The sequence below is a fragment of the Erpetoichthys calabaricus genome, chromosome 12 (assembly GCF_900747795.2).
Source record: "Erpetoichthys calabaricus chromosome 12, fErpCal1.3, whole genome shotgun sequence".
NCBI lineage: Eukaryota > Metazoa > Chordata > Cladistia > Polypteriformes > Polypteridae > Erpetoichthys > Erpetoichthys calabaricus.
In genome coordinates, this window is record NC_041405.2 from 88,460,081 (window position 1) to 88,488,020 (window position 27,940).

At 41.3% G+C, this 27,940-nt stretch overlaps 1 protein-coding gene across 1 annotated transcript; it reads right to left on the reverse strand.

The window, feature by feature from the left end:
• Positions 1-27,940, reverse strand: p2ry4 (pyrimidinergic receptor P2Y4). Its single transcript, XM_028815816.2, has 2 exons — positions 27,656-27,940; positions 1-2,630 (listed from the first exon to the last, which is right to left on the reverse strand). The coding sequence occupies exon 2, from the start codon at positions 2,578-2,580 to the stop codon at positions 1,474-1,476; it is 1,107 nt and encodes a 368-aa protein (XP_028671649.1). The 5' UTR covers positions 2,581-2,630; positions 27,656-27,940; the 3' UTR covers positions 1-1,473.

Sequence of the window (27,940 nt, forward strand, 5' to 3'; positions counted from 1 at the left end):
TACTGGTAAACCATTTTATATTTTGCAATGTTATTTTCAAATGACTAGTGTAATCATTATAAAATGTACACAAAATCTCAAAATATATTCACACAGAGAAGGGATTGGAGAATGCTAAAGAACCATAGTGGGATTAAACTTCAGTTTCTCACTGCTTTAACACAAATATAATACCAATGGCTGTATCATAATATGATTGCTTTAGAGGCTGGACTGATGATGCCTTAAAAGTGATTAAGAGGATATATCCATTATCTGCAAAGGGTGGCTTACAAATGTAACATTTACTTTCGCCTTCCAATAGGGAACAACACAGAAAAGGTTGCTGTCCTCCAGGGTCAGCAACACATTTATTTCACCCACAATGGCCTCCTGCCTTTGACTATATGACCATAATACATTTACTGTGGTAATATTTATGCACCACTCTATAACTTAAATTTGCAAATTCACAAAAGATTTGAGATCTTGGTGACCTTGGCTATTAGCAGTCTTTTTCCACCACTTAAGACACATTTTGGAGTAGAGTTCTTCACAAATTAAATGAATGGCACACAGAAGGGTTAGTCCTAGTTTTATAATTGGGATATTAAAACAGATTTTATATTGCACACTGGATAAGGCTAAATGTTTGTATTAAATTCAGTGTCCATAATAAACATTAATATTTTAAATTCCACAGGTGCAAAAGCTGATCCGATCAGAGCAGCACACTGTTGCTTTGTAGCCTCAAGCATAACTTAGTACATGTTGTCCTTTGGTTGTTCATCCCAATGAGACTAAAGTGAAACAGAACTGCCTCATTCTGGAGTTCTGTAAATAGTGCTCAGTCAAATTATGTGCTGTATACCTTTAAGACTAATTTAAAACCACTTACTACAACAGACATAATGGAGGAAAGCATGTCCAAGATTTGCTGCTCCATTTCTTCAGTGTCTTAGGACCTATGTTCAAGTAGTATCCAGGGCTTGACAATCATTAAAATATACTTGGTAGCAGAGAGCCATTAAAATAAAAAAATAAAAAAATAAAAATCCCAGGCCCCCAAAAACCTAACCTCAATAGAACAGTTTAGCAAGGAGCACTCTGATTGGCTTCAGTACTAATAAAAACAATTCGTACTGGCCTCCGCTATAAAATTATAAAAACAACATTTACAAATCTGTACTTGAGCTTCCTTGCCTCCTTTAAATGGGTGTTTTTCCTGAGCACCAGTTACTTTAGTGAGAAGTATTACTTTCAAACATTTAGGCCCATATCTTTTTTAAAAGGCATTCCTTGCTCCATCGCACCTCTCCACTGCACAGGAGAAGCCCGGACAGTTGTGGTGGGCTACACTCAGAGCTGCAATACAGAATGGAGCACTATACCACTTCTGCGTCCTCCAACGTGTAGGCATTACCTTATGAAACAGCTCTGTGCCATTTCCAATAAAATAGGATTGTTCATTGCTTGTCTATATTTCTTCCTTTCTTAATTAATGATGTGGTTATTATAGATTGTTGATAGTCCATGGTTCTCAAACTTTTTTGGCACTAGAGTTGCTGTGGAGGAATGTTTGTTCTTCGGAACTCTGTTTAGGGCCCGTATCAGCTTTTTGCGGTAATGATCCCCAGCCATGAAATACAATATGGGATCAATACAGCTGTTTACACTTGCAAGGGGTCTAGTAATCTTATAAGTAAAGTTAATCACATTGAGCACTTTACATTCTGCATCTATAAAGCGAAATGTGTAATAGAGGGTCCGGGTAATGTGAAAAGGCACAAAGCATAAAGCAAACACCACCAGCACAACTATAATCAACCTGACTGATTTTCTTCTAGAGTTTCCAAATTTCCCATTGCGCATTGTGCTTGATGATGCAATTTTCTGGGGCCGACACAATGCATGTGCCATTAGGCAATAACAAACCATAATAACCAGAAATGGAACTCCAAAGAGAAGAGTCATGACAGCTGAGCTATAGTAAACATATTGGTCAAAATCCTCTGGTTTTGTAGTATCATGGCATAGTGTGTCATTGTCCCGAGAACTTATTGTGACAAAGACTAAATTGGGAATAAGGCAAATCACCACCACAGTCCAGACGAGGAAGCAGACCACATGAGCGTAACGCACCTTGACCCACTTTCGAGAGCTGATTGGATGGCAGATTCCTAGATAGCGATGTACACTAATACAAGTAAGGAAAAGGATGCTGGAATACAGATTAGCATAGAATAAGAAGCGCACAATCTTGCATAATGCTTCTCCAAATGGCCAGTGATTCCTTTTGGCATAATAATAAATAAGAGTAGGTAGTGACAGGACATAAAGTGTATCAGAAACAGCCAAGTGAAACATATACACTGTGCTGGCATTCCAAGGTCGCATCTTGAAGAGGAACATCCACAACGCCACAAAATTCAGCAAAAGTCCCAACACACACACAACTCCATAAGAGACTGGCAAGAGAATATATTTAAACTCTTCATTGAAGCGACAGCTCTTATTTTCCTCAAGACTGCCATTTAATGACCACGTAGAGGTGGTGAGCTCCAGGAAGGCAGCCATTTCTTCAAGGCCACTTGTCTCCATTACTTGGCTTGGTATCTTTGATCTTTGTTCTTGTGTTATAAGTTAAGGACCTGCAGGGAAAAAAAAGTTTTCTAAATTAGTTTTCTAAATTTGAATTTCACCAAATATGCTATGCATGGTTTCCTCTGTTTGAAGAAACCTACAGTCATGAAAAAATTTGGGAACCCCTCTCAGCCTGCATAATAATTTACTCTACTTTCAACAAAAAAAGGTAACAGTGGTATGTCTTTCTGGGGTGTTTTCCAAAGAAAGATTTTTAGTGAAGCAGTATTTAGTTGTATGAAATTAAATCAAATGTGAAAAACTGGCTGTGCAAAAATTTGGGTCCCCTTGTAATTTTGCTGATTTGAATGCATGTAACTGCTCAATACTGATTACTTGCAACACCAAATTGGTTTGATTAGCTCGTTAATCCTTGAACTTCATAGACAGGTGTGTCCAATCATGAGAAAAGGTATTTAAGGTGGTCAGTTGCAAGTTGTGCTTCCCTTTGACTCTCCTCTGAAGAGTGACAGCATGGGATCTTCAAAGCAGCACTCAAAAGATCTGAAAACAAAGACTGTTCGGTATCATGGTTTAGGAGAAGGCTACAAAAAGCCTCCTTTAAATCGCCACCTTATCGTGGTGGAGGGGTTTGCGTGTCCCAATGATCCTAGGAGCTCTGTTGTCCGGGGCTTTATGCCCCTGGTAGGGCCACCCAAGGCAAACTGGTCCTAGGTGAGGGATGAGACAAAGAGCGGTTAAAACAAACCTCCTATGAGGGAAAACAATTTTGGACGGCGTTTTCCCTTGCCCGGACGCGGGTCACCGGGGCCCCACTCTGGAGCCAGGCCTGGAGGTGGGGCTCGATGGCGAGCGCCTGGTGGCCGGGCCTGCACCCATGGGGCTCGGCCGGGCACAGCCCAAAGAGGCAACGTGGGTCCCCCTTCCCATGGGCTCACCACCTATGGGAGGGGCCAAGGAGGTCGGGTGCAGTGTGAGTTGGGTGGTGGCCGAAGGCGGGGACCTTGGCGGGTCCGATCCTCGGCGACAGAAGCTGGGCTCTTGGGACGTGGAATGTCACCTCTCTGAAGGGGAAGGAGCCTGAGCTAGTGCGCGAAGTTGAGAGGTTCCGGCTAGATATAGTCGGACTCACCTCGACTCACAGCTTGGACTCTGGACCAATCTCCTTGAGAGGGGCTGGACTCTGTACCACTCTGGAGTTGCCCCCGGTGAGAGGCGCCGAGCGGGTGTGGGTATACTTATTGCCCCCCGACTTGGAGCCTGTACATTGGGGTTTACCCCGGTGAGACGAGAGGGTAGCCTCCCTTCGCCTTCGGGTGGGGGGTCGGGTCCGAACTGTTGTTTGTGCATATGCACCGAACAGCAGTTCGAGTACCCACCTTTTTTGGAGTCCCCTGGAGGGGGTGCTAGAGGGCATACCTTCTGGGGACTCCCTCGTTCTGCTGGGAGACTTCAATGTTCACGTGGGCAATGACAGTGAGACCTGGAAGGGCGTGATTGGGAGGAATGGCCCCCCCGATCTGAACCCGAGCGGTGTTTTGTTATTGGACTTCTGTGCTCGTCACGGATTGTCCGTAACGAACACCATGTTCAAGCATAGGGGTGTTCATATGTGCACTTGGCACCAGGACACCCTAGGCCTCAGTTCGATGATCGACTTTGTGGTCGTGTCGTCGGACTTGCGGCCACATGTCTTGGACACTCGGGTGAAGAGAGGGGCGGAGCTGTCAACTGATCACCACCTGGTGGTGAGTTGGCTTCGATGGTCGGGGGAGGATGCCGGTCAGGCGTGGTAGGCCCAAACGTGTTGTGAGGGTCTGCTGGGAACGTCTGGCAGAGTCCCCCTGTCAGAAGTAGCTTCAACTCCCACCTCCGGCAGAACTTCGACCACATCCCGAGGTAGGTGGGGGACATTGAGTCCGAATGGGCCATGTTCCGTGCCTCTATTGTTGAGGCAGCTGACCGGAGCTATGGCTGTAAGGTGGTCGGTGCCTGTCATGGCGGCAATCCCCGAACCAGTTGGTGGACACCGGCGGTGAAGGATACCGTCAAGCTGAAGAAGGAGTCCTACCGGTCCCTTTTGTCCTGTGGGACCCTGGAGACAGCTGATAGGTACCGGCAGGCCAAGCGGAATGCGGCTTTGGTGGTTGCTGAGGCAAAAACTCGGGCGTGGGAGGAGTTTGGGGAGGCCATGGAGAACGACTTTCGGACGGCTTCGAGGAGATTCTGGTCCACCATCCGGCATCTCAGGAAGGGGAAGCAGTGCAGTGTCAACACTGTATATGGTGGGGATGGTGCGCTGCTGACCTCGACTCGGGACGTTGTGGGTCGGTGGGGGGGAGTACTTCGAAGACCTCCTCAATCCCATTAACATGCCTTCCAATGAGGAAGCAGAGCCTGGGGACTCAGAGGTGGGCTCCCCCATCTCTGGGACTGAGGTCACCGAGGTGGTCAAAAAAACTCCTTGGTGGCAGGGCCCCGGGGGTGGATGAGATACGCCGGAGTTCCTCAAGGCTCTGGATGTTGTAGGACTGTCTTGGTTGACACGCCTCTGCAACATTGCATGGACATCAGGGACAGTGCCTCTGGATTGGCAGACCGGGGTGGTGGTCCCCCTATTTAAGAAGGGGGATCGGAGGGTGTATTCCAACTACAGAGGGATCACACTCCTCAGCCTCCCTGGAAAAGTCTATTCAGGGGTCCTGGAGAGGAGGGTCCGTCGGATAGTCGAGCCTCGGATTCAGGAGGAACAGTGTGGTTTTCGTCTTGGTCGCGGAACAGTGGACCAGCTCTATACCCTTAGCAGGGTCCTGGAGGGTGCATGGGAGTTTGCCCAACCAGTCTACATGTGTTTTGTGGACTTGGAAAAGGCATTCGACCGTGTCCCTCGGGGAATCCTGTGGGGGGTACTCCGATGAGTATGGGGTACCGGCCCCCTTGATAAGGCTGTTCGGGTCCCTGTACGATCGTTGCCAGATCCTGGTCCGCATTGCCGGCAGTAAGTCGAACCCGTTTCCAGTGAGAGTTGGACTCCCCCCAGGGCTGCCCTTTGTCACCGATTCTGTTCATAACTTTTATGGACAGAATTTCTAGGCGCAGCCAGGGCGTTGAGGGGGTCCGGTTGGTGGGCTCAGGATTGGGTCACTGCTTTTTGCAGATGATGTTGTCCTGTTTGCTTCATCAGGCCATGATCTTCAGCTCTCTCTGGATCGGTTCGCAGCAGAGTGTGAAGCGGCTGGGATGAGAATCAGCACCTCCAAATCCGAGACCATGGTCCTCAGCCGGAAAAGGGTGGAGTGCCCTCTCAGGGTTGGTAGCGAGATCCTGCCCCCAAGTGGAGGAGTTCAAGTATTGTTCACGAGTGAGGGAAGAATGGAGCGTGAGATCAACAGGTGGATCGGTGCGGCATCCGCAGTAATGCGGGCGCTGCATCGGTCTGTCGTGGTGAAAAAAGAGCTGAGCCGCAAGGCGAAGCTCTCAATTTACCAATCGATCTATGTTCCTACCCTCACCTATGGTCATGAGCTATGGGTAGTGACTGAAAGAACGAGATCGCGAATACAAGCGGCTGAAATGAGTTTCCTCCGCAGGGTGTCTGGGCTTTCCCTTAAAGATAGGGTGAGAAGCTCAGTCATCCGGGAGGGGCTCAGAGTAGAGCCGCTGCTCCTCCGCATCGAGAGGAGTCAGGTGAGGTGGCTCGGGCATCTGATCAGGATGCCTCCTGGACGCCTCCCTGGTGAGGTGTTCTGGGCACGTCTAACCGGGAGGAGGCCCCGGGGAAGACCCAGGACACGTTGGAGGGACTATGTCTCTCGACTGGCCTGGGAACGCCTTGGGATTCTCCCGGAAGAGCTAGAAGAAGTGGCCAGGGAGAGGGAAGTCTGGGCATCTCTGCTCAAGCTGCTGCCCCCACGACCCGACCTCGGATAAGCGGGAGACAATGGATGGATACAAAAAGCTATCTCAGAGGTTTAAAGTGTCAGTTTCAACTGTAAGGAATGTAATCAGGAAATGGAAGGCCACAGACACAGCTGCTGTTAAACCCAGGTCTGACAGGTCAAGAAAAATGCAGGAGCGTCATATGCGCAGGATTGTGAGAATGGAAGTGATCTGTGGGTTGTCAGTAACCAAAGACCTGCAAGAACATCTTGCTGCAAATGGTGTATCTGTACATCATTCTACAATTCAGCGCAATTTGCACAAAGAACATCTGTATGGCACGGTGATGAAAGAAGCCCTTTCTGCCCACATGCCACAAACAGAGTCGCTTGTTGTATGCAAATGCCCATTTAGACAAGCCAGATTCATTTTGGAACAAAGTGCTTTGGACTCATGAGACAAAAATTGAGTTATTTTATCATAACATAAAGTGCTTTGCAAGGCGGAAGAAGAACACCGCATTCCAAGAAAAACACCTGCTACCTACGGTCAAATTTGGTGGAGGTTCCATCATGTTGTGGTGCTGTGTGGCTAGTTCAGGGACTGGGGCCCTCGTTAAAGTCGAGGGTCAGATGAATTCAACCCAATATCAACAAATTCTTCAGGATAACGTTCAAGCATCAGCCACAAAGTTGGAAGTTACGCAGGGGTTGGATATTCCAACAAGACAATGACTGAAAACACAGTTCGAAATCTACAAAGGCATTCATGCAGAGGGAGAAGTACAATGTTCTGGAATGGCCATTACAGTCCCCTGACTTGAATATCATCAAAAATCTATGGGATGATTTGAAGCAGGCTGTCCATGCTCAGCAGCCATCAAATTTAACTGAACTGGAGACATTTTGTATGGAAGAATGATCAATAATACCTCCATCCAGAATCCAGACACTCAAAGGCTATAGGAGGCATCTAGAGGCTGTTATATTTGCAAAAGGAGGCTCAACTAAGTATTGATGTAATAACTTTAAAATTTATGCACCTGTCTAATTTTGTTATGATGCATGTTGCATATTTTCTGTTAATCCAATAAACTTAATATCACTGCTGAAATACTACTGTTTCCATAAGGCATGTCATATATTAAAAGGAAGTTGCTACTTTGAAAGCTCAGCCAATGATAAACAAAAATCCAAAGAATTATGAGGGGTTCCCAAACTTTTTCAAATGACTGTACCTTATTCGATTATTGAAGGAAAAAAAAAAAAAAAAAACACTAAAGAATTAGTTCATTAAATAAACAGCAAACACGCCACTTAAATTAAAATCATAAGAGAGGTCCAATTTGCTACTTCTACATAAATTATAAAATGGGATAAAAATAGGGGAGAGATCTTTATAAAAGGGGCAAATTATTGATCAACTTTGGGGAAAAAATTAAACACTTTAATAATATATTAAATTGGACACCGATGTTTGTTAAAAGGAAGCCCAGTCTACCCGGTTTACCTTTTTATTACTGTGTCTTTGAAAGGGTAAAAGTGGTCAGAGTGCATTAGCCGAGATATATTAGATATCATCTTCAATAATTCATAGGCTAGAATATAAGAACCTAACAAAAATCAAGGGTGCGTCATTTAAGAAGTGTTTTTAAACAACTGGGCTTGCCGCCGGTGGGTCACAGGTTGCTATCACTGGGTGCACAAGTGGCTTGCCTAACAGCACTGCACAATATTTCGTCCCCCATTTTTAACTGTGGATGTTCCATGAACATAAATACCAAGCCACCTACCCAGCTTTTATATTTGCACTCATTTTACCATGGAGACCTCTACTCCCAACCTAAAACAGAGAAACAATGATCTAAAGTCCACTTATCTTCTTATATAATACACTACTGTGGCTGTTCGTTTGTCTGTCCAGGATTTTAAATCACCCGTAGCTTGCAAACCGTTTGACCGATTGACCCGAAATTTAGTACACATATACTATGTGATGTCTACTATCCGCTTTCGGGGTGATGATTGACCTCCAAGGTTATTCCTCTTTTTATTTTATTGTAGAATCAACTCTCAGCAGCGGCCAGCAGGGTGGCCGTGCGGCGCATGCGTACGGGCGCCGCTCTCATCCCTACTACCTGCGCCATCACTTCCTCTACCTCTTTATATCTTAAATCATTCTTGAGGCAGATTGAATACGTAAGTGCCAGCTTAAGTGAAAAATTAAGGAAAATATAAGAAGTAATTGCAAAACAAACATGGACTTAATCAGTTTTAACACGAAAAAGATGCGGACTTAAGAAGCAACAACCTCTGAGCAAATGAATGCTAAACGTACAGAGAAACAGGATGAAAACTAGGATTGCTCAAGTCAAGTGGATTCAGTGCACGTTATCGTGCAGTGTGCCATTACTGGTAATATTATATTAGGCCAAATCACAAATTTTTACTTTACACTTTTTATAGAAGTGTAATAAACTGTAACTGATATACATATTTTGATACAACCCCAATACTCTAAGTATCAATTTTAAAAATTACTTTAATACTCCTTTTTCATGGTATCAATTCCACAGCCTACATTATGAATGTACTCACAGATGTTAATAAGTCGACAATTTCAGCAGCATCGGAGCCTTTGCCTGCACGCTTAACCTACAAAGGGGGTCAGCCGGATTTGCATCTGGAAATGTTTTGGCTGTGTGCCAAATGGGGGAGGAAAACCAGTTAAACATTTAATGCATCAAGATGGGAGTTTCAGTTATTTTAACCTGCCAGTAACTTTTGTTCTGTACTGTTCATTTAGGGACATCATTTTTTGCACTAGTGCTCCATCGCTCCATGGATTTTTAAACCCTCACCATGACGTGAGCTGCCATAGCACATTTATTTTATTACATTTGATTTTAAAAATTGTTTATTACATTTACTATATAATGAAAGGTGCTGTTAACGTTTCAGTGCTGAACTGTATAGAACAGTGGCAGTGTTCCTCTGTGTGTTCATAAACTTCCAGCTGGGCTTCAGTGTGTGTATTTCGTAAGTAAGGGCTTATTTGCAGCCCAACAAAAGCACACAGCAGCCTCACGAAGAGCATAGTGACATGCAAGACTTTCTTGAAAATAATTTGGAAAGTACAAAGACATTGTAGTTTATTTACACAAAAATTAAATGTGCCCTGTTTGCATTTATGCAAAGCATTTAAGTAATGAGACTGTTAGTAGTCTGTGTGTGTGTTTATTTACTGTTTGATTCAGCATTTTAATGTATATTGTTTACAAAAGATTGCAATTCTCAATCAATTAACATTCAATGACAATTGTAACATTTCTTTGCGGCAACAGTATTTGTATTTCTATAAATGTAAAAAACAACCAACCAATTTAAACTCCTTTATTTTTTATTGTTAACAGACATTTAATATAGCCTTTTACAAAAGATTGCACTACTTGAAGGATTGGCATTTAATGGCTACAATTTATGTTATTTGTTGCCATCAAGGTTAAAATTTTAATGCAACAGAAATGCAATGTATTTTAATATATATTTTATTGAGCTACACTATGTACTGTATTGGGATTCGAAAATGACATAAAACTTCAATACTTTTCTTAGTACTGTATCAAAGTTTAAAATTTTGGTATTGTGACCACCCTACTGAGTACAGCAAGTAATTCTTGTTTTCCAGTTAGGTATGTGAATAGTATAACCAGTAACCACTCCTCTTTTTAGTGTATCCAAAAAAAGAAAACATAGGGAGAGGCATTTTTAAATTTATAGCATTGTTCACAATGAGTAAATTATGTAAAAGTTCTTTCCAGCTTTTCCTAGCTTAACCCCAAAGCAAAGCAAGGCAATCAAATGCAATGGATGCAACAAAGAGGAATAAAGAAACAAATTTAGTCATTGAGAATTCAAGATTTTAGCTCATGACATGTCTGTGTCACAATTCACAATGCTGTTGCTTTCTACCAGCTTTTATCTGGACCAGTTCTGAAATCTTTCAGGATTCAGGCTGCAGTTCTTTGTTCTGTCTCTACTGCCATCAACAGTCAAGATGGGTTTGGCATGCTTAACACTTTGAGAAATCCAACATATTTATAGAAAGTGCATAACCATGAAACAGTTTATATACAAAAAAGTTGTTATACTGGTTTAAAGTAATAACTTTTCCTAAAATTTAAAAGAAATCATACTAACAGAGGCCAGGTTGTCAAAAGATGTGTCCACTTATGTAGTTTGTCTATATTACTACTTCTAATGAAGACCAGATTACCAGTACTATTAATTTTTATTTCGTTTTTTTATCATTTTTGTACTCTTTCATGAACTAAATGAAATTAAGTCCCCTTCTTTGGATAACACGACATTCGCCATCAATTAAATGCTGGACATCTATTCGCAGCAAAGAACTTGAGCATAGACTTTATTGAATTACACAAAAATTTGGTGTCAGGCATATACTGTATGATCAGTACATCACAATCATCTTCCTTGTACCCATGCTGAATGGGTGTCTCCAGCACCCAATAAATATCAAATGCTTGATGATGTGCCAGTGGTTGATAATTTTGACTTTTTTTGTAAGAAAAATGGTTAAATTTAATGCTTTTGGGTAGCCCTGGTTGAAAATGATTTCTTAAAGCCCTTTACGTTATTTGAAAATGTGAAGTCTACCTTCTAAGGATCAACTAAAACTACGAGGGCTGATTGAAAAGTAATGAGAGTTTCTCTTTAAGGGAAGTAGACATGGGGATGTTGTGAAAGGCATACAATACATCTGTCACAGAGAGTGAAAGCACCTCGTATATGTCGTCAGCGGATGAAGATGATGTTCCTGTGAGAGTATGACAGAGGCGTGTGATTGAATTTTGCGTTGCTAGGGAAGAGTGGCAACAAAACTCTTGAAATGTTACTGCAAGCATCCAGTGATGAAGCGATTAACAGTGGTGCTGTATTTTGGGAGTGGAAGAACGTTAAGGTTGGCAATATGCGAGTGAATGATGAAGAGAGTTCAAGGAGACCATCACCCGTGGTTACAAATGTCAACAATGCCAAAACTAATAAACTATTGCAAGAACACTATTCAAATGTCAGAGAGGATTCCCAATTTCTTAACCTTAATTGTGAGATGTGAGCTTTCTGGCAACAGTAAATCGCCGTCCATATTTTAATATATTTAGCCTATCAAAAATTCACTGTTTACAGATGCAGCTCTCTCATCAGGATACACTGACATAGCTCTCTAAACATTAGTGACATTGCAAAATCTACAAAAAAGTCATTATCCTCCCTTAAGAGGTATTATACTTTAATCCATTAATTCTTTATACCTGTCTTCCTTTAAAGTAAACACAATGAATTAATGAGAGGATGAAACCTCAGCATGACCATATGAAATACATGTGATTTCTTAATTTTTAATACAGTACTTATTCATGGTCAAATTCAAAATTGTCAGGAGGTATTTTACTTCACAGAACTGGGTTTACTGTACCCCTTTAATGTGTCCAGTGTCCTTTCCCTCAAAAGCAAATTTAAAAATGTCCAATAAACCAATATGGTAACATTTAAATTGCCCAGCAGAGGACTTGTGTATTAATTTTCATTCACACTTGAGCCTATTCAATGTAAACAACCTGAGGTTTTGAGAGAAAATAGCAAAATTATAAAGAGTAAATGCACTTATACACACCAACCTGGGTTGACATAAATATATAGTCCAATTATATTATATTTTATATTGAGTGCAGAAATGCACAAAACAAGAAGCCAGACTTCCAAAGCAATCCATGTACATGAAAACATCAACTTCTGGTTATGAGACTTGTTACACTAAAACTCTGTAGTCACCGTGGTTTTTCACGGACTGAGCCAAGTAGACATGGTCCAAGACTACCTCTCTGCTACTTACCACCAATGCAAACTGTTATCTCACAGTAGCATCATAGGGGGTCATTCAATTAAAACATATTGCATCAGTCTATGATTTCAGTATTCACCCCAATTGGTTAAGAGCCAACAGGTGTGTTTTAAAAACCTGTAGAAACCAATAAGCTGATGCCTTCAGTGACATGTGAATTTCCCCTTGAGATTAATAAAGTATCTATCTATCTTTAATATTTCACTGACAGAATCTGATCTTTTTTTCTGTTTCAAAAGAACAATTCTCCTAGTACCTAAGAGAAAAAATAACTATAAACCAGTGACACTCCAATCATGATGAAGTGCAAATATTCACCTCTGTTCTATAGAGAATGCCATATCCCTTGCACTTCATATCATCCTTCCACATCTATACAATTAAAACTTATGTCACAGTCCTGTTTACAGACTACAGATGAACATTTTAACACTGTTGCACCAGCAAAGCCGACTATGAACTCCTCAGGTTGCGACCTAGCACTGCCCTCTACAATTGAATTGTGGACTTCCTATCCAATAGACATCAGCATGTGCATATTGGCGACATCACATCCTGCATGCTGACCCTCAACACAGGTACTCCACAGGGTAGAGTGCTGGGCCCTTTTCTGTACACCTAATTTAACTCCAGTTGCATGACCAGGCACAACTTCTCTACATCGATAATTTTTCTGATGGCCAAAAACAATGAAATGATGAGGCAATTTACGTAGAAAAGATATATATTCTGATTCAGTGGTGCCAGTCAACAGTCTCACCCTGACAGCAAAACCAAGGAGCTGGTCAAAGACTTAAAGCAGAAGCTGGACCTTTCCTGTGGTACAGGATCATTGTCACATCAGTAGATTCAGGGACAGTTTCTATTCACAAAACATAAGGCTGCTAAACAGTTAATGATAAGAATTCAAATATTGTACATAGTACAGTGGAACCTCTGTTCACGACCATAATTCATTCCAAAACTCTGGTCGTAAACCGAGTTGGTCGTGAACCGAAGCAATTTCTCCCATAGGATTGTATGTAAATACAATTAATCCATTCCAGACCGTACGAACTGTATGTAAATATATATATTTTTTAGTTTTTAAGCACAAATATAGTTAATTATACCATAGAATGCACAGCGTAATGGTAAACTAAATCTAAAAACATTGAATAACACCGAGAAAACCTTGAACAACAGAGAAAACGAACGCTGCAATAGTTCGCGCTATAGTGCTAGGAACCGCTCGTTAAAAACACTTTTTTTAATGAGTTTTAAGCACAGGTGAAAAAATGAACATTTGAAAAATCCGTAATTTAATAAACCACAAAGAAAAGTAACATTGCAACAATTGTAAATAGAACTGAAAACAAAAACAAGCCTTCTCTACCTTACGCGTTCCCTCTCTCGCTCCTGTGTGTGTATGCGTGCGTCTCTCTTTTGCGAGCCTAGAGCGCCTGTTTAGCACGCTCCTGTGTGTGTGCGCGCCTCTCTCTCTCCCGCGCCTGTGTGTGTGTGCATGCGTCTCTCTTTTGCGAGCCTGGAGCGCCTGTGTGTGTGTCTCTCTAGAGCGCTCCTGTGTGTGTGTGCGCGCGCCTCTCTCGCCCGTGCTCCTGTGTGTGTGCGCAGCTCTCTCTGTCTCGCGCTGCCTGTGTGTGTGCCTCTGTCTCTCGGCGCGCTTCCTGTGTGTGTGTGTGTGTGTGTGTGTGTGTGTGTGTGTGTGTTTGTGTCACGCTCTCTCTCTTGCTCGCTGCACAGGAAATGCACAGGGAGAGACTGAACATGTACAAACCGAAAGGGAACCTGGCTTGTTCGTATACCGAGTGGGTGGTCGTGAACCGAGGCAAAAGTTTGGCGAACTTTTTGGTTGTAAACCGAGTTGTACGTGTACCGAGACGTTCGTGAACCGAGGTTCCACTGTATACTGTTGCATCTATGTATACTTTTATTTGTTTAATGTATGTATAGTATTTAGTCAATGGTTTTGAGGAGACATGCGGGGGGGGGGGGGGACATGCTATTACAAGAGCATTATATCTAAAAAATTAAAAACACATTGAAAACACATCAGATTTCAATGGGGAAAAAAATCCTGTTGGATATCTAAACTGATATGGACTGGGTAACAGAACTGTGTTAGGGACGAAAGGATGCCTCATCGTTTGATGGAAATGAAAATTATCAACCTACAGAGAGCTGAATTCAAAGACACCCCGAAAATCAAAGTGAAAAAATGGATGCGGCAGGCTAGTCCATTTTGCCGAAATTTCATTGCAGCAACTCACAAATCGTACTCGGTAGTTTGTATAGCCCCCACATGCTTATATGCATGCCTGACAACGTCGGGGCATGCTCCTAATGAGACGATGGAGGGTGTCCTGGGGGATCACTGCACCAGCATAGGGTCTGATAATGGGTCCAAGGATTTCATACCGATACCTAATGGCAGTTAAGGTGCCGTTGTCTAGCCTGTAGGAGGTCTGTGCGTCCCTCCACAGATACGCCTCCCTAGACCATCACTGACCCACCACCAAACTGGTCATGCTCAATGATGTTTCAGGCAGCATAATGTTCTCCACTACTTCTCCAGACCCTTTCACGTCTGTCACATGAGAGCAGGTTCACCCTGAGCACATCTGTGAAAAGCACAGGGCACTAGTGGTGCACCTGCCAATTCTGGTATTCTATGGCAAATGCCAATCATGCTCCACGGTACCGTGCAGTGAGCACAGGGCCCACTAGAGGACGTCAGGCCCTCGGGCCACCCTCATGAAGTCCGTTTCTGATTGTTTGGTCAGAGACATTCATACCAGTGGCCTGCTGCAGGTCATTTTGTAGGGCTCTGGCAGTACTCATCCTGTTCCACCTTGCCCAAAGGAGCAGATACCAGTCCCGCTGATGGGTTAAGGACCTTCTACAGCCCTGACCAGCTCTTCTAGAGTAACTGCCTGTCTCCTGGAATCTCCTCCATGCCCTCGAGACTGTACTAGGAGACACAGCAAAACTTCTGGCAATGGCATGGATTGATGTGCCATCCTGGAGAATTTGGACTACCTGTACAACCTCTGCAGGTTCCAGGTATCGCCTCATGCTACCAGTAGTGACACCGACCATAGCCAAATGCAAAACTAGTGAAAAAACGGTCAGAAAAGATTAGGAGGGAAAAATGTCAATGGCCTGTTAAACCATTCCTGTTTTGGGGGTCATCTCATTGTTGCCCCTCTAGTGCACCTGTTGGTAATTTCACTAACAACAAAGCAGCTGAAAGTAATTAACAACTCCCTCTGCTACTTAACTGACCAGATCAATAGCCCAGAAGTTTCATTGACTTGATGCTATACTCTGATTAAAAAGTGTTCCTTTAATTTCTTTGAGCAGTATATTTTGCCATATGAGATTTCAAAAGACTAACGTCAGTACAACTGCAGTATAAACTAACAAAAAGGCAGAATAAAACAGAACAGCTAAACACAAAGCATACTCAACTTTCATGCAGGTCATTGAAACGAATCTGTGGGACCCAACACACTACATGCCTAAGAATCGTTTCCAGCCCTCAACATGTCAGAAGCTAGACAGAGAATTTTCATTACTGCTTTCTACTTATGATTCCTAGATCAATACTGCATATAACCTTGTACAATACATTATAAAAGCTAGCTGAAGGCAACTACATGCTATTTCTGGCGATATGTGCACTTTAAGCTGAAATCAGTAATCTCTCTTAGTAAACGTTTATCCTTCATATGTTATTAAATTCTCAAAACTGAAAATGAAAGCTAAACTTGGAAGATTAAAAGACCTTCCTCCATTACTATAGCTGTGTATTCTAGTTACCTGTGTGACAAAATGTATTCAAATATACACGCTTACAGACACAGGTTCTTAGGGAAAGAATGCTGTGCACTGTATTTAAAAATAATGCAGGCCCTGAAAAGCTTAAATTAAGGCAAAAAGTTAACCCATCTTACTGGAAACTGAATCTTCCATATACACAGCCCAAACCTTCCTTCAAATAATACATATAATTTCAACAACAAAGCATGAATCAGCAGGGTGATAAAGTAACAGGCTGTTCACATATCCATTAATATAAAAGTTACAAATGACACTGAAGTGTTTCACCGACTCCACCTGACATTTGTTATGTTTTCACCTGCTATATTTACACATTTACAACTGTTATAACATTATGAAATATTACAATAAACAAAAAACTAAAAGTATTGCTGCTCTGTAAATCAGCTATACAGTAATCCCTCGCAATATCGCGCTTCGACTTTCGCGGCTTCACTCTATCGCGGATTTTATATGTAAGCATATTTAAAGATATATTGCAGATTTTTTGCTGGTTCACGGATTTCTGCGGACAATGGGTCTTTTAATTTCTGGTACATGCTTCCTCAGTTGGTTTGCCCAGTTGATTTCATATAAGGGACGCTATTGGCAGATGGCTGAGAAGCTACCCAACCAGAGCACGTATTATGTATTAAATAAAACTCCTCAAATATATTGTGAGCATGGGGGCTGTTCGCACCTCTAGAGGATATGTCCGCTCCTCAAAAAACGCTGAAAGATTACCTTCACATTGCTCTCTTCCTCACTGGGCTTACATGTGGCTGCTTTGTCAAGCGATATGCTTCCCGCACGGTGCTTCGCATACTTAAAAGATCAAACAGCACGTATTGATTTTTGATTGTTTGCTTTTCTCTCTCTCTCTTGCTCTGATATTCTCTGCTCCTGACACGCACTCCTTTGAAGAGGAAGATATGTTTGCATTCTTTTAATTGTGAGACGGAACTGTCATCTCTGTCTTGTCATGGAGCACAGTTTAAACTTTTGAAAAAGAGACAAATGTTTGTTTGCAGTGTTTGAATAAAGTTCCTGTCTCTCTACAACCTCCTGTGTTTCTGTGCAAATCTGTGACCCAAGCATGACAATATAAAAATAACCATATAAACATATGGTTTCTACTTCGTGGATTTTCACCTTTCGCAGGGGGTTTCTGGAACGCAACCCCCGCAATCGAGGAGGGATTACTGTACTGCTGTCTTAACACATTATAACACATAATCTATATAGACCAGTAAACCCCCCGATTCTCTAAAGAATCGCAAATCCAAGAATGGCAATCACTTTCTGTTCCCTCCGATCTTTGGAGGGATGAAAAATCATGGAGGGTGGGAGCGTCCTGGGAAAGTTTTCATTTAATTAAATAACTATTTGTATTAAAGCGGTTTCTTTTTGGAGCCGGGACTCCTTTGGTTCTGGTCATTGTTTTTATCCATGCGGTCTCGTTTTTGTTTTTCTATGGCTGTGTCATTAGCTTGAAGTCGTTTGCTGTTAGGAATCATAGTTGAACTTACTTTTAACACTGAACTACCTTAAATGTTCTTCAAATAAGCCACACTGACAACTGCCACACTGAGTGCTGGCACAGTGGATTAGAGCACACTGACTGCTGGCACTGTGTAGTGGAGTAGCTGCTGGCACTGTGGAGTGCAGAACACTGACTGCTGGCACTGTCAGAAGTCACCACTACCTCAAGTTTAAATATGTCACCATGGCAACTTGTTGGCGTGCACGCTTTACCTCAAGTTTAGTTTACAGGTTGTGTTGTGTTGTTTGGGCGCCACCTACCGACTCTGGGAATCCTCTGGGTTTGACTCTGGGCCGCTGAGGCGCTGTGTGTATGCGCTTTCGGCACGGCTTGCTGGGGTGCTGAGGCGCTGTGTGCGTGCACTTTCGGCACAGCTTGCTTCTGGCGTCTGGCATCCATGCATATATTCAACCTTCGTTTAGTAATGTAGATTGGTCTAAGGCATTGAGGTTTTGTATATTTTCCTTATAAAACATTTTTTTCAATGCTGTGAAATTAGACTAAAAAAATCCTCTGAAACAATAGCATTTATAATTAAAGTAAAATGCTAAGATACCTGTAATGTTATAGTAACAGGGTAGTAAACCTTTTTATTACAAACTAGCTGTACCCGGCCACGCGTTGCTGTGGCTCAGTCTGGTTAAATGGAAAAGAAAGAAAAGAGAAAGCGCACGTTTGTAATATGTTTAATTTCACAATGCTTGTGGGTATACAATATTTTTTTGTTGTTCCATTGTCTGTGCAGATATAGAGATTGTCTGGTTTGCCGACTGTAGAACACGCAACATATAATTGTCCATGAGAGAAGCAATCCGTGTCTAGATCTAAATTCTAAAGATTGGCCCTGAGGTTTGTTGATGGTGATTGCAAACGCCAATCGAATTGGGAATTGAAATCTCTTAAATTGAAATGGCATATCCGTTGGAATCATAGGAATGCGAGGAATGAGGACATCTTCACGTTTGAAAGGTCCTGTCAAGATTGTTGCTTCTACGACGTTGCTCATTAATTTTTTTACTGCAAGCCACGTGCAGTTGCAAAGCTTTGGGTGGTTGAGATTTCGCAACATGATAATCAGCACGCCGATTTTCAATTGGAGTACATACGGTGGCATCCCTGGCAGATCGAGTGAATTCAAAAATTCTGTTGGATAATTAACCGCTTCATCTGCTTCCACAACAGTGTCGATGGACTTGTATGTGACTGCCTCGCTTTGAATGTTAGACTGAATAATATTGTTAAGTTCATAGACGTCTTTGTTTTTGGCCGCAAGAAAAGCTCGTTCATTCAGCCAATCGTGATTCTTATAATTGGTTTGAATATTGGGAAATACTTTTTCAACCAATTCTTCTTTTGACGTCACTAAATTACAGAAGTTATGAGGCAATGAAATTAGTCCTGAGGTCAGATCAACCGGCACCTTTCCGTTCCCAATTTCCCCATTTCTCCAACCCCGTTATTGACAGTTTGCATTATTTGATCGTAAATGCCTTTTTGCTCAAGCGTAAGCTTAGGAATATTTGATTGCACATACGACAAAAGATCACCCGTGTTGTAATTTTGTTCACGACGCAATTCTACATCGAACGAAGCAGCAGCAGATCGATTCGGTGATGGCATTCCCAACTGATTGAGAACTTTGTTCGCGATTTCTAAGCACAAATCTCAAATCATTATCAATGCTTAGTTGTAGATTTCTGCTGTGAAATCCACGTTTATATTTGAATTTTACTTGCGTATTCGACGGAATCTATCTTCAGCCATGTGCGATTTATATTTCTCCCATAACTCTGTTGGAGATGGAGAGCAGGCGGTCAATATGATTGCTAACAATGCACGAATTTGATTTGGATGTGACGTGTTGCACGCGTCATTAATGTATACACCCAGTGTCGGTCGTTCTCCAATAAATTCAGAGCTTGACATGTACTGCAGAAAGTGGCATGTGTAACGCCGTTGACAATTCTCAATTGCTGGAAAGACGTTGGACTGGGCACATTTACCAACAGCATGCGAAGAAAGAAGCATTCATCTTGATTGGGATGCACGGTGTACAGTCTGCTTATCGCAGTTTCTTTGAATATACCAGGTTGTCCGTCGACTCGCTCTCCTCGTTTGTGTCATTCAAATGATTTTCTGCTCGCATTCCATGTGTAATACGTAGGCACTTCCGAATACAGCAGTGTTTTCGCAAACGCGTCATTTTGACATAAAGTGAAGAAAGCAGTTAACGTTGTAGCCGGTGGATTCAGGGCTATTTGTTGCACATTTGCAGCTGTGAAATAAACGCGTTGTCCATTTTCTAGATGTACTGCTAAGTGAACAACAGCTGGACTTCGTTCTTGTATGGGAAATGAAAGAATTCGCCATACAGCTTCATTGCTGCTTATGTATCTTCCAGCCTAATACTGTGCGATTTCATCGATATGTATGACCGCATTCCTATCACTTCTTTCTGGTTGCACGCCAAAAACTGCCATGTCGCTGCCTTTATTCATGTACTTACAAATGTATTTGATCGATTTAACGGAGTTACAGTATTCCACGTTTATGTGCACTTAACAATGTAATCGGAAACATTGAAATGGAATCGTAAAATATTTAGTATAGCGTGTGTTGCTTTTACGTCCAACAGATGGCGCGGTTTTTCAAAAAAAGCATGTTTTTTTGCACACTGGTGTGACATCTATATAATATAGGTATATAAAAACACGCGCGTATTCGAATGCAACGTTGTGTCAAAATTTCAAAGCAATCGGTGAAGAACTTTCGGAGATTTAGGGTTTTCAACAAGCGAACATATTTATATAGATTAATTTCAAATTTTCCACTTGAAAGTTTGTTTGATTGGAAGTTGCTGACAATGTAAACAAAACAAAATGGGGAATTTTATTGTGCCATATCTAAAACATTTTTTTTTTTTTTAATTAATAATTTATCAAGATGTTTGATTAATACTTCTTGCCAAATTGTAATTTTAGGGAGAGTATTCTATCAGCTATAGATTCAAGTCAAAAAAAAAAAAAAAAAAGTCAAGAAGAAAAGCCCATCATATATCCACGCTGCAGTGATTTAGATACACCAGCCTGAGAGTATATCTTTGGACAAAAAACAAGGCCTGTTGAGGAAGAGCATAAAAACTCCATACCTTAGGCCTATGAGACCATAGTCACATCTAGAGCCCAAAACCTGCTGTATCAAGAGGTAAGGGTGCCTGATGGTCACCATACCATGTCACTCTTTGAAAAATAAGCCTTTAAAAATAAAGTAAATGTATGTTTTGCTATAGCTACAACTGTGTAGGGCAGAGTGGTGGCTCGGAGGCTAGGGATCTGCACCAGCAATCGGAAGGTTGCCTGTTCGATTCCCATGAGAGTCAGAAGTGATTCCACTCCACTGGGCCCTTCAGCATGGCCCGTAACCTGCAATTGCTCTGTCCTGGGTATGACATTAACCTGCATCCAGCCCTGCATGTGGGTCCTCCAACTTGCAGGGAAAACTTGGGGATTGGTGGCAGGATTGGAACTCCAACCACTGTACAGAACCTCACACTGTTCCACTCCATTAGAACTAGTGTGGTGCTGAGCCATTGCACGGCTGCACTTGGGTCCTAATTTGGGATCCTGAGGTAAACACACTGGATCAGTACATTGTGTCAGTATCTCTGTACAATTTCAAATAAATAATCAAAAAAGCATACTAACAACCAGTATTTATTTCTTAAAAATGCCTCAATATGATTTCCAAATTCTTGACAAAAGTTTTTCACAATGTATGTTTTGCAGAGTAAACTAAGGTAGTGACGAATGAAGAAATACCTATCAAGTAAATAAAGGAAGCTGTAAAGCAATTATATACCAACGATTGCTCAATATACAATGCACGATTCTCTGAAAGAACAATGTGCATCTAAAACTTGTGCTTTCTGGTTACTGATTAAGCATTTTCTTTATTTTAATATAACAAAGAAGACTGCTTAACAGTTTGTTTGGCCTTCTTTTCAGGCTTTAGCCATATATTTTTAAAGCAGTTTTAAATATTTTGCAGTATTTAATTGTGTTTGTACTGTAGATGTATATAGTTATATAGGAGGGTTGTACAAGGAGTCAGGGTGAATTGTTAACATTAAAATCACTTTTATATAGAAGGTAGCACTGGATCAGCATTACAGCTCCAGGAAGTTGGGTTCAAATTGAAGGCTAGCCGTTATGGAGACTGCATATTCCCCACTTGTCTACCTCAAATTTCTTTAGGTGGTCTCATTTTCCTAGCACATTTCAAAAATGTATGTGTTAGGACCATTATAGAATAATCCTACACACTTGATCATGTGGGCCAACCTTTCTCTCCAGAAAGCTTGGCTTCTTCTTTGCTGGGTTTAGGTGCCAGCCCCCTCCAATTCCAGTTGTCGATTAAACAGGGTTGTGCATTTATGACGCGTATTCTAGTGATGCATGGTACAAATACTGGGCCTCAGCCCAACATAGTCTACACTTGCTCCAACATTCTCATTATGTTGATAACTTCTTCTGAACTCCCTCTTCCAGGATGGGGTTGTGGGGATGCTGGAGCATTTCCCAACAAGCACCTGGTACATGCAAGAACAATCCCTGTACACAGCACCAGCATACAAGCATACATTAGGGCCAATCAGCATCACCAATCCACCTAACCTGCATGTTTTATTACCTTTGGGCTGTGTGAGGAAACTGGAGCTCCTGAAGGAATTCCATATGGACATTTGGAGAACATGCAACTCCACACAGGGGCGAGCTGCCTATTGTGAGGCATATTTACTGATGCCAACTAACCCAATATGCATGTTTTTGGAAATTGGGAGGAAACTGGTGTATCCCTAGAAAAGCCCATAAATGAGGCGAGAAGTAGTACAATTGCTGGCTGAGCATAGAAACTGGAAACCTTCACGGTCACCATTATGGCTTCTAAAATCGGAAATCTGTATTTAGTACTAAGGTGACTTGCCAGTAGTGCTGGGTGGTATGACCAAAATTCTATATCACGGTATTTTTCAAAATTATACCGTTTTCACGGTATTCAACGGTATTTTTTTCCCCATGCATGAGTGGATGTTAACCACATTTTCCAGTGCAATTACTGCAGTAGAATGGATAAGAATAACCTATTCCACTGTCATGAGAATTGTACAAAAAATACATTTTATGTGCACACAAGTATTAATAAATGTTTGCATGGCCCCATAAAGTGATAGTTTTCAATGGGGTGGCACTAATGAAGAGAAGGAATCACATTGCATGACAGTTGCAGTCAAAATATAGAACCTTTTAAATGAACAAGTTTTGCAAACAACTTAAACTAAAATTTTGACAACATATTTTCAACCATCCAAAGAGGCATTTAGACTTAGTAAAATATCCAGAGGTGCTTGTCAAAAGTTGTTTTGCACTGAACATTTTCTAGAAAAGGAATAAATAGTAAATATTTTTTGTAAACCAACTACACTTTCTGTTAATGTCAACAATCTCTGTCCACTGACATGTTAAAGCGACTTAAACAACTTTACCATCATTAAACTGCATAATATTTAAACTAATAAAATAAATAATAGTGCAACTTCCAGTAATAATACTATTATTTCAAGCCTTCAAGCCCAGGTGCATTACACAGTATTCACCAAATTAAAAATAAAATAAAAAACAAGTGCAACTTGGTGATGACATCTTTACCGACTGAACCATCATTAAGGCAAACTGCATTAATATGGACCTTGCTTCAAGCTAAGCTATATACATAAATAATAAAACTGCAACTTACATTTATAATGCTATTTGTGGTATAGGCTTACGGAAGCGTATTAGGGCCACAGTGAAGAAAAAAAAATATACGGACACAGTGAAGAAAAAAAAAACTATATGTCGAGAATAAACTCGACATATTCACTTTAATCGACGCTTATGTTGAGATTAAAATCGACATTTCCACTTTATTCTCAGAGTTTATTTTGTCATTAAATTAGGATGTCATAAAACAAAACTTCATCCTAAAATCAATGTTTAATTTACTAGATTTTCTCAAACCCCATCATAAGTTAATGTAGCACATTAAATGCTTTGTGTTAAGTGTTCCTGACCCAGTTGTTAATTGCTACACGCTTCTTAAACTGACTTTCTCTTGCACTAAGAGGAGGCGCACGCAGCGATCGCCGCACAGAATACATTCACTTCATGACATTCCTTCTCTCTGAAAATTTAGAATGCCAAGATAAATACTTGATATCATTTTCATGATGAAATCCATTAAAGCAGGTATTAAACATGCACCGTAGTGTGGGGGTAGAGCTGCTCCCTCGCAGTAAGGGGTCCCCAGGTGTATGTTCAGTGTAGAGAACTTTATGGCAGGTGTGACGAGGCTCCAAAAAACTATGTATGAATGGGTATCACACAGGTTTAACTTAAATATTGTGTAAATGTTGGGTTTGTGATCTGGTGGTCAGAGACACAAACACAGAATTCAACTGATGTTCTTCTGAGCGGGCTTTCTTTATTGCATGCATGCGGTCTCTGTCTGACGTAACAAACCCCAGTTCCTATCCTTCCTTTTTCTTTCTCCACATAACCAATCACCACACGATAAATGTCTTTGTGAAATTAAAACTAGTTATAAACTTAGACCACAGAGTGTTTAGAACTTTCAAAAAATCTTCGTTATACATGTTTAATTATGCCATCCATTCAGGGTTGCACCCATCCCAGCAATCATTGTGAGCGAGGCAGGAGAAAATCCTGAACAGGGCACCAGCACATCTCAGGGTGAATATGAGCAATACATACACTATCAGGGTCAATATAGCATAACAAAACCCCACATCCCACACGACTCTGAAAGGAAACTGAAACACGCCGAGTAAACCCACCAGGAAAACATGCAAATTCAAGGGAGGGAACACCCGGGACCCCCTTGCTGCGAGGCAGCAGTGCAACCTCCACACCACCGTGCCCCCACATGACCCAATACATGCTTTAATGCATTTCATCATGAAAATGATATCAAGTATTTATCTTAGCATTCTAAATGTTCAGGGAACAGGAACAGCATGAAATTAATGTATTCTGTGTGGTGATCGCTGCCTGTGTCTCCTCTTAGTGCAAGAGGAAGTCAGTTTAAGAAGCACGTAGCGATTAACATGGCTCGGGGAACATTTAAAACAAAGCATTTAATGTGCTACATAACTTATGAAGGGGTCTGAGAAAATCTAGTAAATTAAATATTCATTTTAAGATGTTTAGTTTACAATGTTCTACTTTAATGACAAATTACGAGAATAAACTCAACATGTCGACTTTAATCTCGACATAAACGGCGAGAATAAAGTGGAAATGTCGAAAATAAATTCAACATGTCATCACACTATTACACAGTACCCAGGTACATTACACAGTATTGAAGAAAAAAAATAAAACAAGTACAACTTGGCTTGCAGTATTATCCAGTAGTATAGAAACAGTATTCACACATTTGAGCATAAAGGTCCACATCCGACCTTTTAAAACCAAAGTATCTCCAGACAACAGACACGGCTCCTTTTTTCAGCAAAAGTTCTTCTGTGTCATCATGTTGTGAATTTCACCTTGGGATTAATAAAGTATCTATCTATCTAACTTTATCAGCTGCTACAGCTTCAGTTTCGGAATGTTCTCTGTCCATTTTCACTGTTCAATACCTCCACTAACGCATGTACTCCATTGCATGCGTGTTTAGTGGTGCAGCAGTGAAAAAGGTCCCCCCTTAAACAGTTCCCCGCTGTGCCACGATCCAAACATTGTTTAGGTGATAAGAAAAATCCATATCATAACAAAAATAAAAAACGTTTTTTGGTATGAACCGGTATACCGCCCAGCACTACTTGCCAGCATTATGCACCAGGGTATGTTTACTTTAATAGGAAAGATTCTATAATGATGAAATTTTTTAAACTATATTTCATCTACTCATTTAACAGTAACTTATGCTGTACAGAACAGAAAAGAATGCGTGCTAAGTGATAAGTTAGTGCATCATCTTTCCACTCAGATATTGAAGGCTGCATCAACTATGTGAACAAAAGCTATAAAGCCATAGACATTATATTTAATGTGCTTGATTACATCAAATTAAAGTTTTCTACACTGGAGAATCAAATGCTGCCTGGGCCAGAAGAACAACTGTTTATTTCTTGTTTTACCACTATCTTGGACTCAAATGTGAAAATTAAACTTATTGTTTAAGAAATTAGGAAAAGATGCTAACTTTATGGAATTTTGAATTTAAAAAGATTGAGGGTGCCCCCAGGACAGTGACTTCTAGCACTTCATAACCCTAATTATCACATACCCAATTTTAGAAAGTGAGTAAATTGTTAAAATGAAAAAGGAAAGTATAAACACTGCCCAATCTCTTATTAAACAGAATAAACAATTTTCTCATAGGTCAACTTTTTTTTTTTCTCTGTATGCTTTCATCTTTATTTACTTTCAGTGCAATACTAATGCCAACCTAACCCAGCCCATTTAACACTAGTTTAAAATAAGCACCTTCTTTAGTTGTGTCATCCTAGCATTTGTTATGACTGATCCCAGGGATCTGCCTTTAGAGGTAGCAGCTCTAATAAATTCCTCAAATAAGAAGCCAATCTCTGTGTGCTGTGACTAATGAGGCACTTTATTTCACTCATTAACACAAAGCTTCTGAAAATACAAGGACTTTTGGCTTTCAAAAGATGAGCCTATAACAATGTTTTATAGTGAGCTAGTGTGAATATCAGGGTCATTGTTTTCAATAGCCTGACACTGCATGAAAAACATACCATTTACTGGCATGCAGAACTACTATCTGCATGTCATAATTTAGTCACCCTGTCAGTTCACGTTTAAATTTACTCTTCATTGTATTTAATGATGACATCACAAAATGTATTTAAATAGAATTGTCTGGGCTGAGATTAAAAAAAAAACTTCTCTTGGCGCAGTAAAGTAATGCCAAAGTGCAGCTCTTGTTTAAATCAAGTAAAATGATCACAATCGGGGGGAGAGACCACGAGGGAACCCCCACTCCACATTCATTTCTTTGATCAAACAATCTACTAAAAGAACCGACAGATGATTCGTTTATCACGTCAATGCGAGATAGTTTGTCAAAGGTTTGTAATAGGCCAAATTCACACGAAATGCACTAACCCAAGGACTTATTTTTGGTTTGTTGAAAGTATAAAAAAAATTAAATCTTCGGTATACAAAACACGTGCAGGCTCCTCAAACGAGATTATGAATCACAGAAGACGACAAATCGGTTTTGATGCGATCAGCAATGATCGAATTTTAAAGTGTGTTTTCATCGTATGTCCGTTCAATGAGGGAAAAAAAATTGTAAAGCGTTAAGAATGCAAAACATTTAGGTGTGATAAAAAACGAACCAGTGCGTTATGTTTATTCAAATTACTAAGCACTGCAGTGAAAGGTTACCCTGTTCTTAGTGTCCTCTCGTCTCCTGTGTACGACTCTGATCCGCCACTTTAAAATCGGATTACACGTTTTTAGTAGGTAGAAGGTTGAAAACGGGAACCTAACTGAAAACAAGCTGTTGAGATGCAAACACCCGCCCGCATCTGGTTGCCACCACGGACAGTTGTTCGAACACGCTTGCAGTTTCTAAGGTACCAGTATAGAAATAAATCCAACCTCCGTGAAGGGACGAAAGTAAGTATGCGTTTCACTCAGGACTCAACCGTTCAAACCGCAGTAAGCTACTATGGTCGGCAAGTTCGCTCGTGCGGTTTAAGCTGTCAGGTGGCCGCGGTATCAGCGCGCACTCGCTCCGCTTTAAGTTCTTTAACCCATCGGCGTTTCCGAAGCGTACTAGCTGCCCCAGTACACTCGAGCGTCCAACACTTACCATTGTATTCCAAACGGCGCAGACACCTTACGACGGACTCCCGGACTCTACTGGCCCTACGGTCAGCCCGATTTTCTTGTAGTTTATACTCTGTGACTTTACAGTATCAGCTGACGGGGCTTATTAGGCAAGGAGCCAGCAAATGTGTGGGCAGGGTTTAGAGTCGAGCACTTGCAGATTGAAAAAAGAAAGTCTGAAGCCCAACACATCCTACGTGCATTTCACTCACTCACTCTCCACGACCACCTCCCCCTTAATCAGTATTCCCCTTCCCCCCTTTTTGGC

What these genes read in the sequence shown, in the direction of transcription:
- p2ry4 (XM_028815816.2), bottom strand. Translation starts at nt 2,580, where the DNA reads ATGGAGACAAGTGGCCTTGAAGAAATGGCTGCCTTCCTGGAGCTCACC.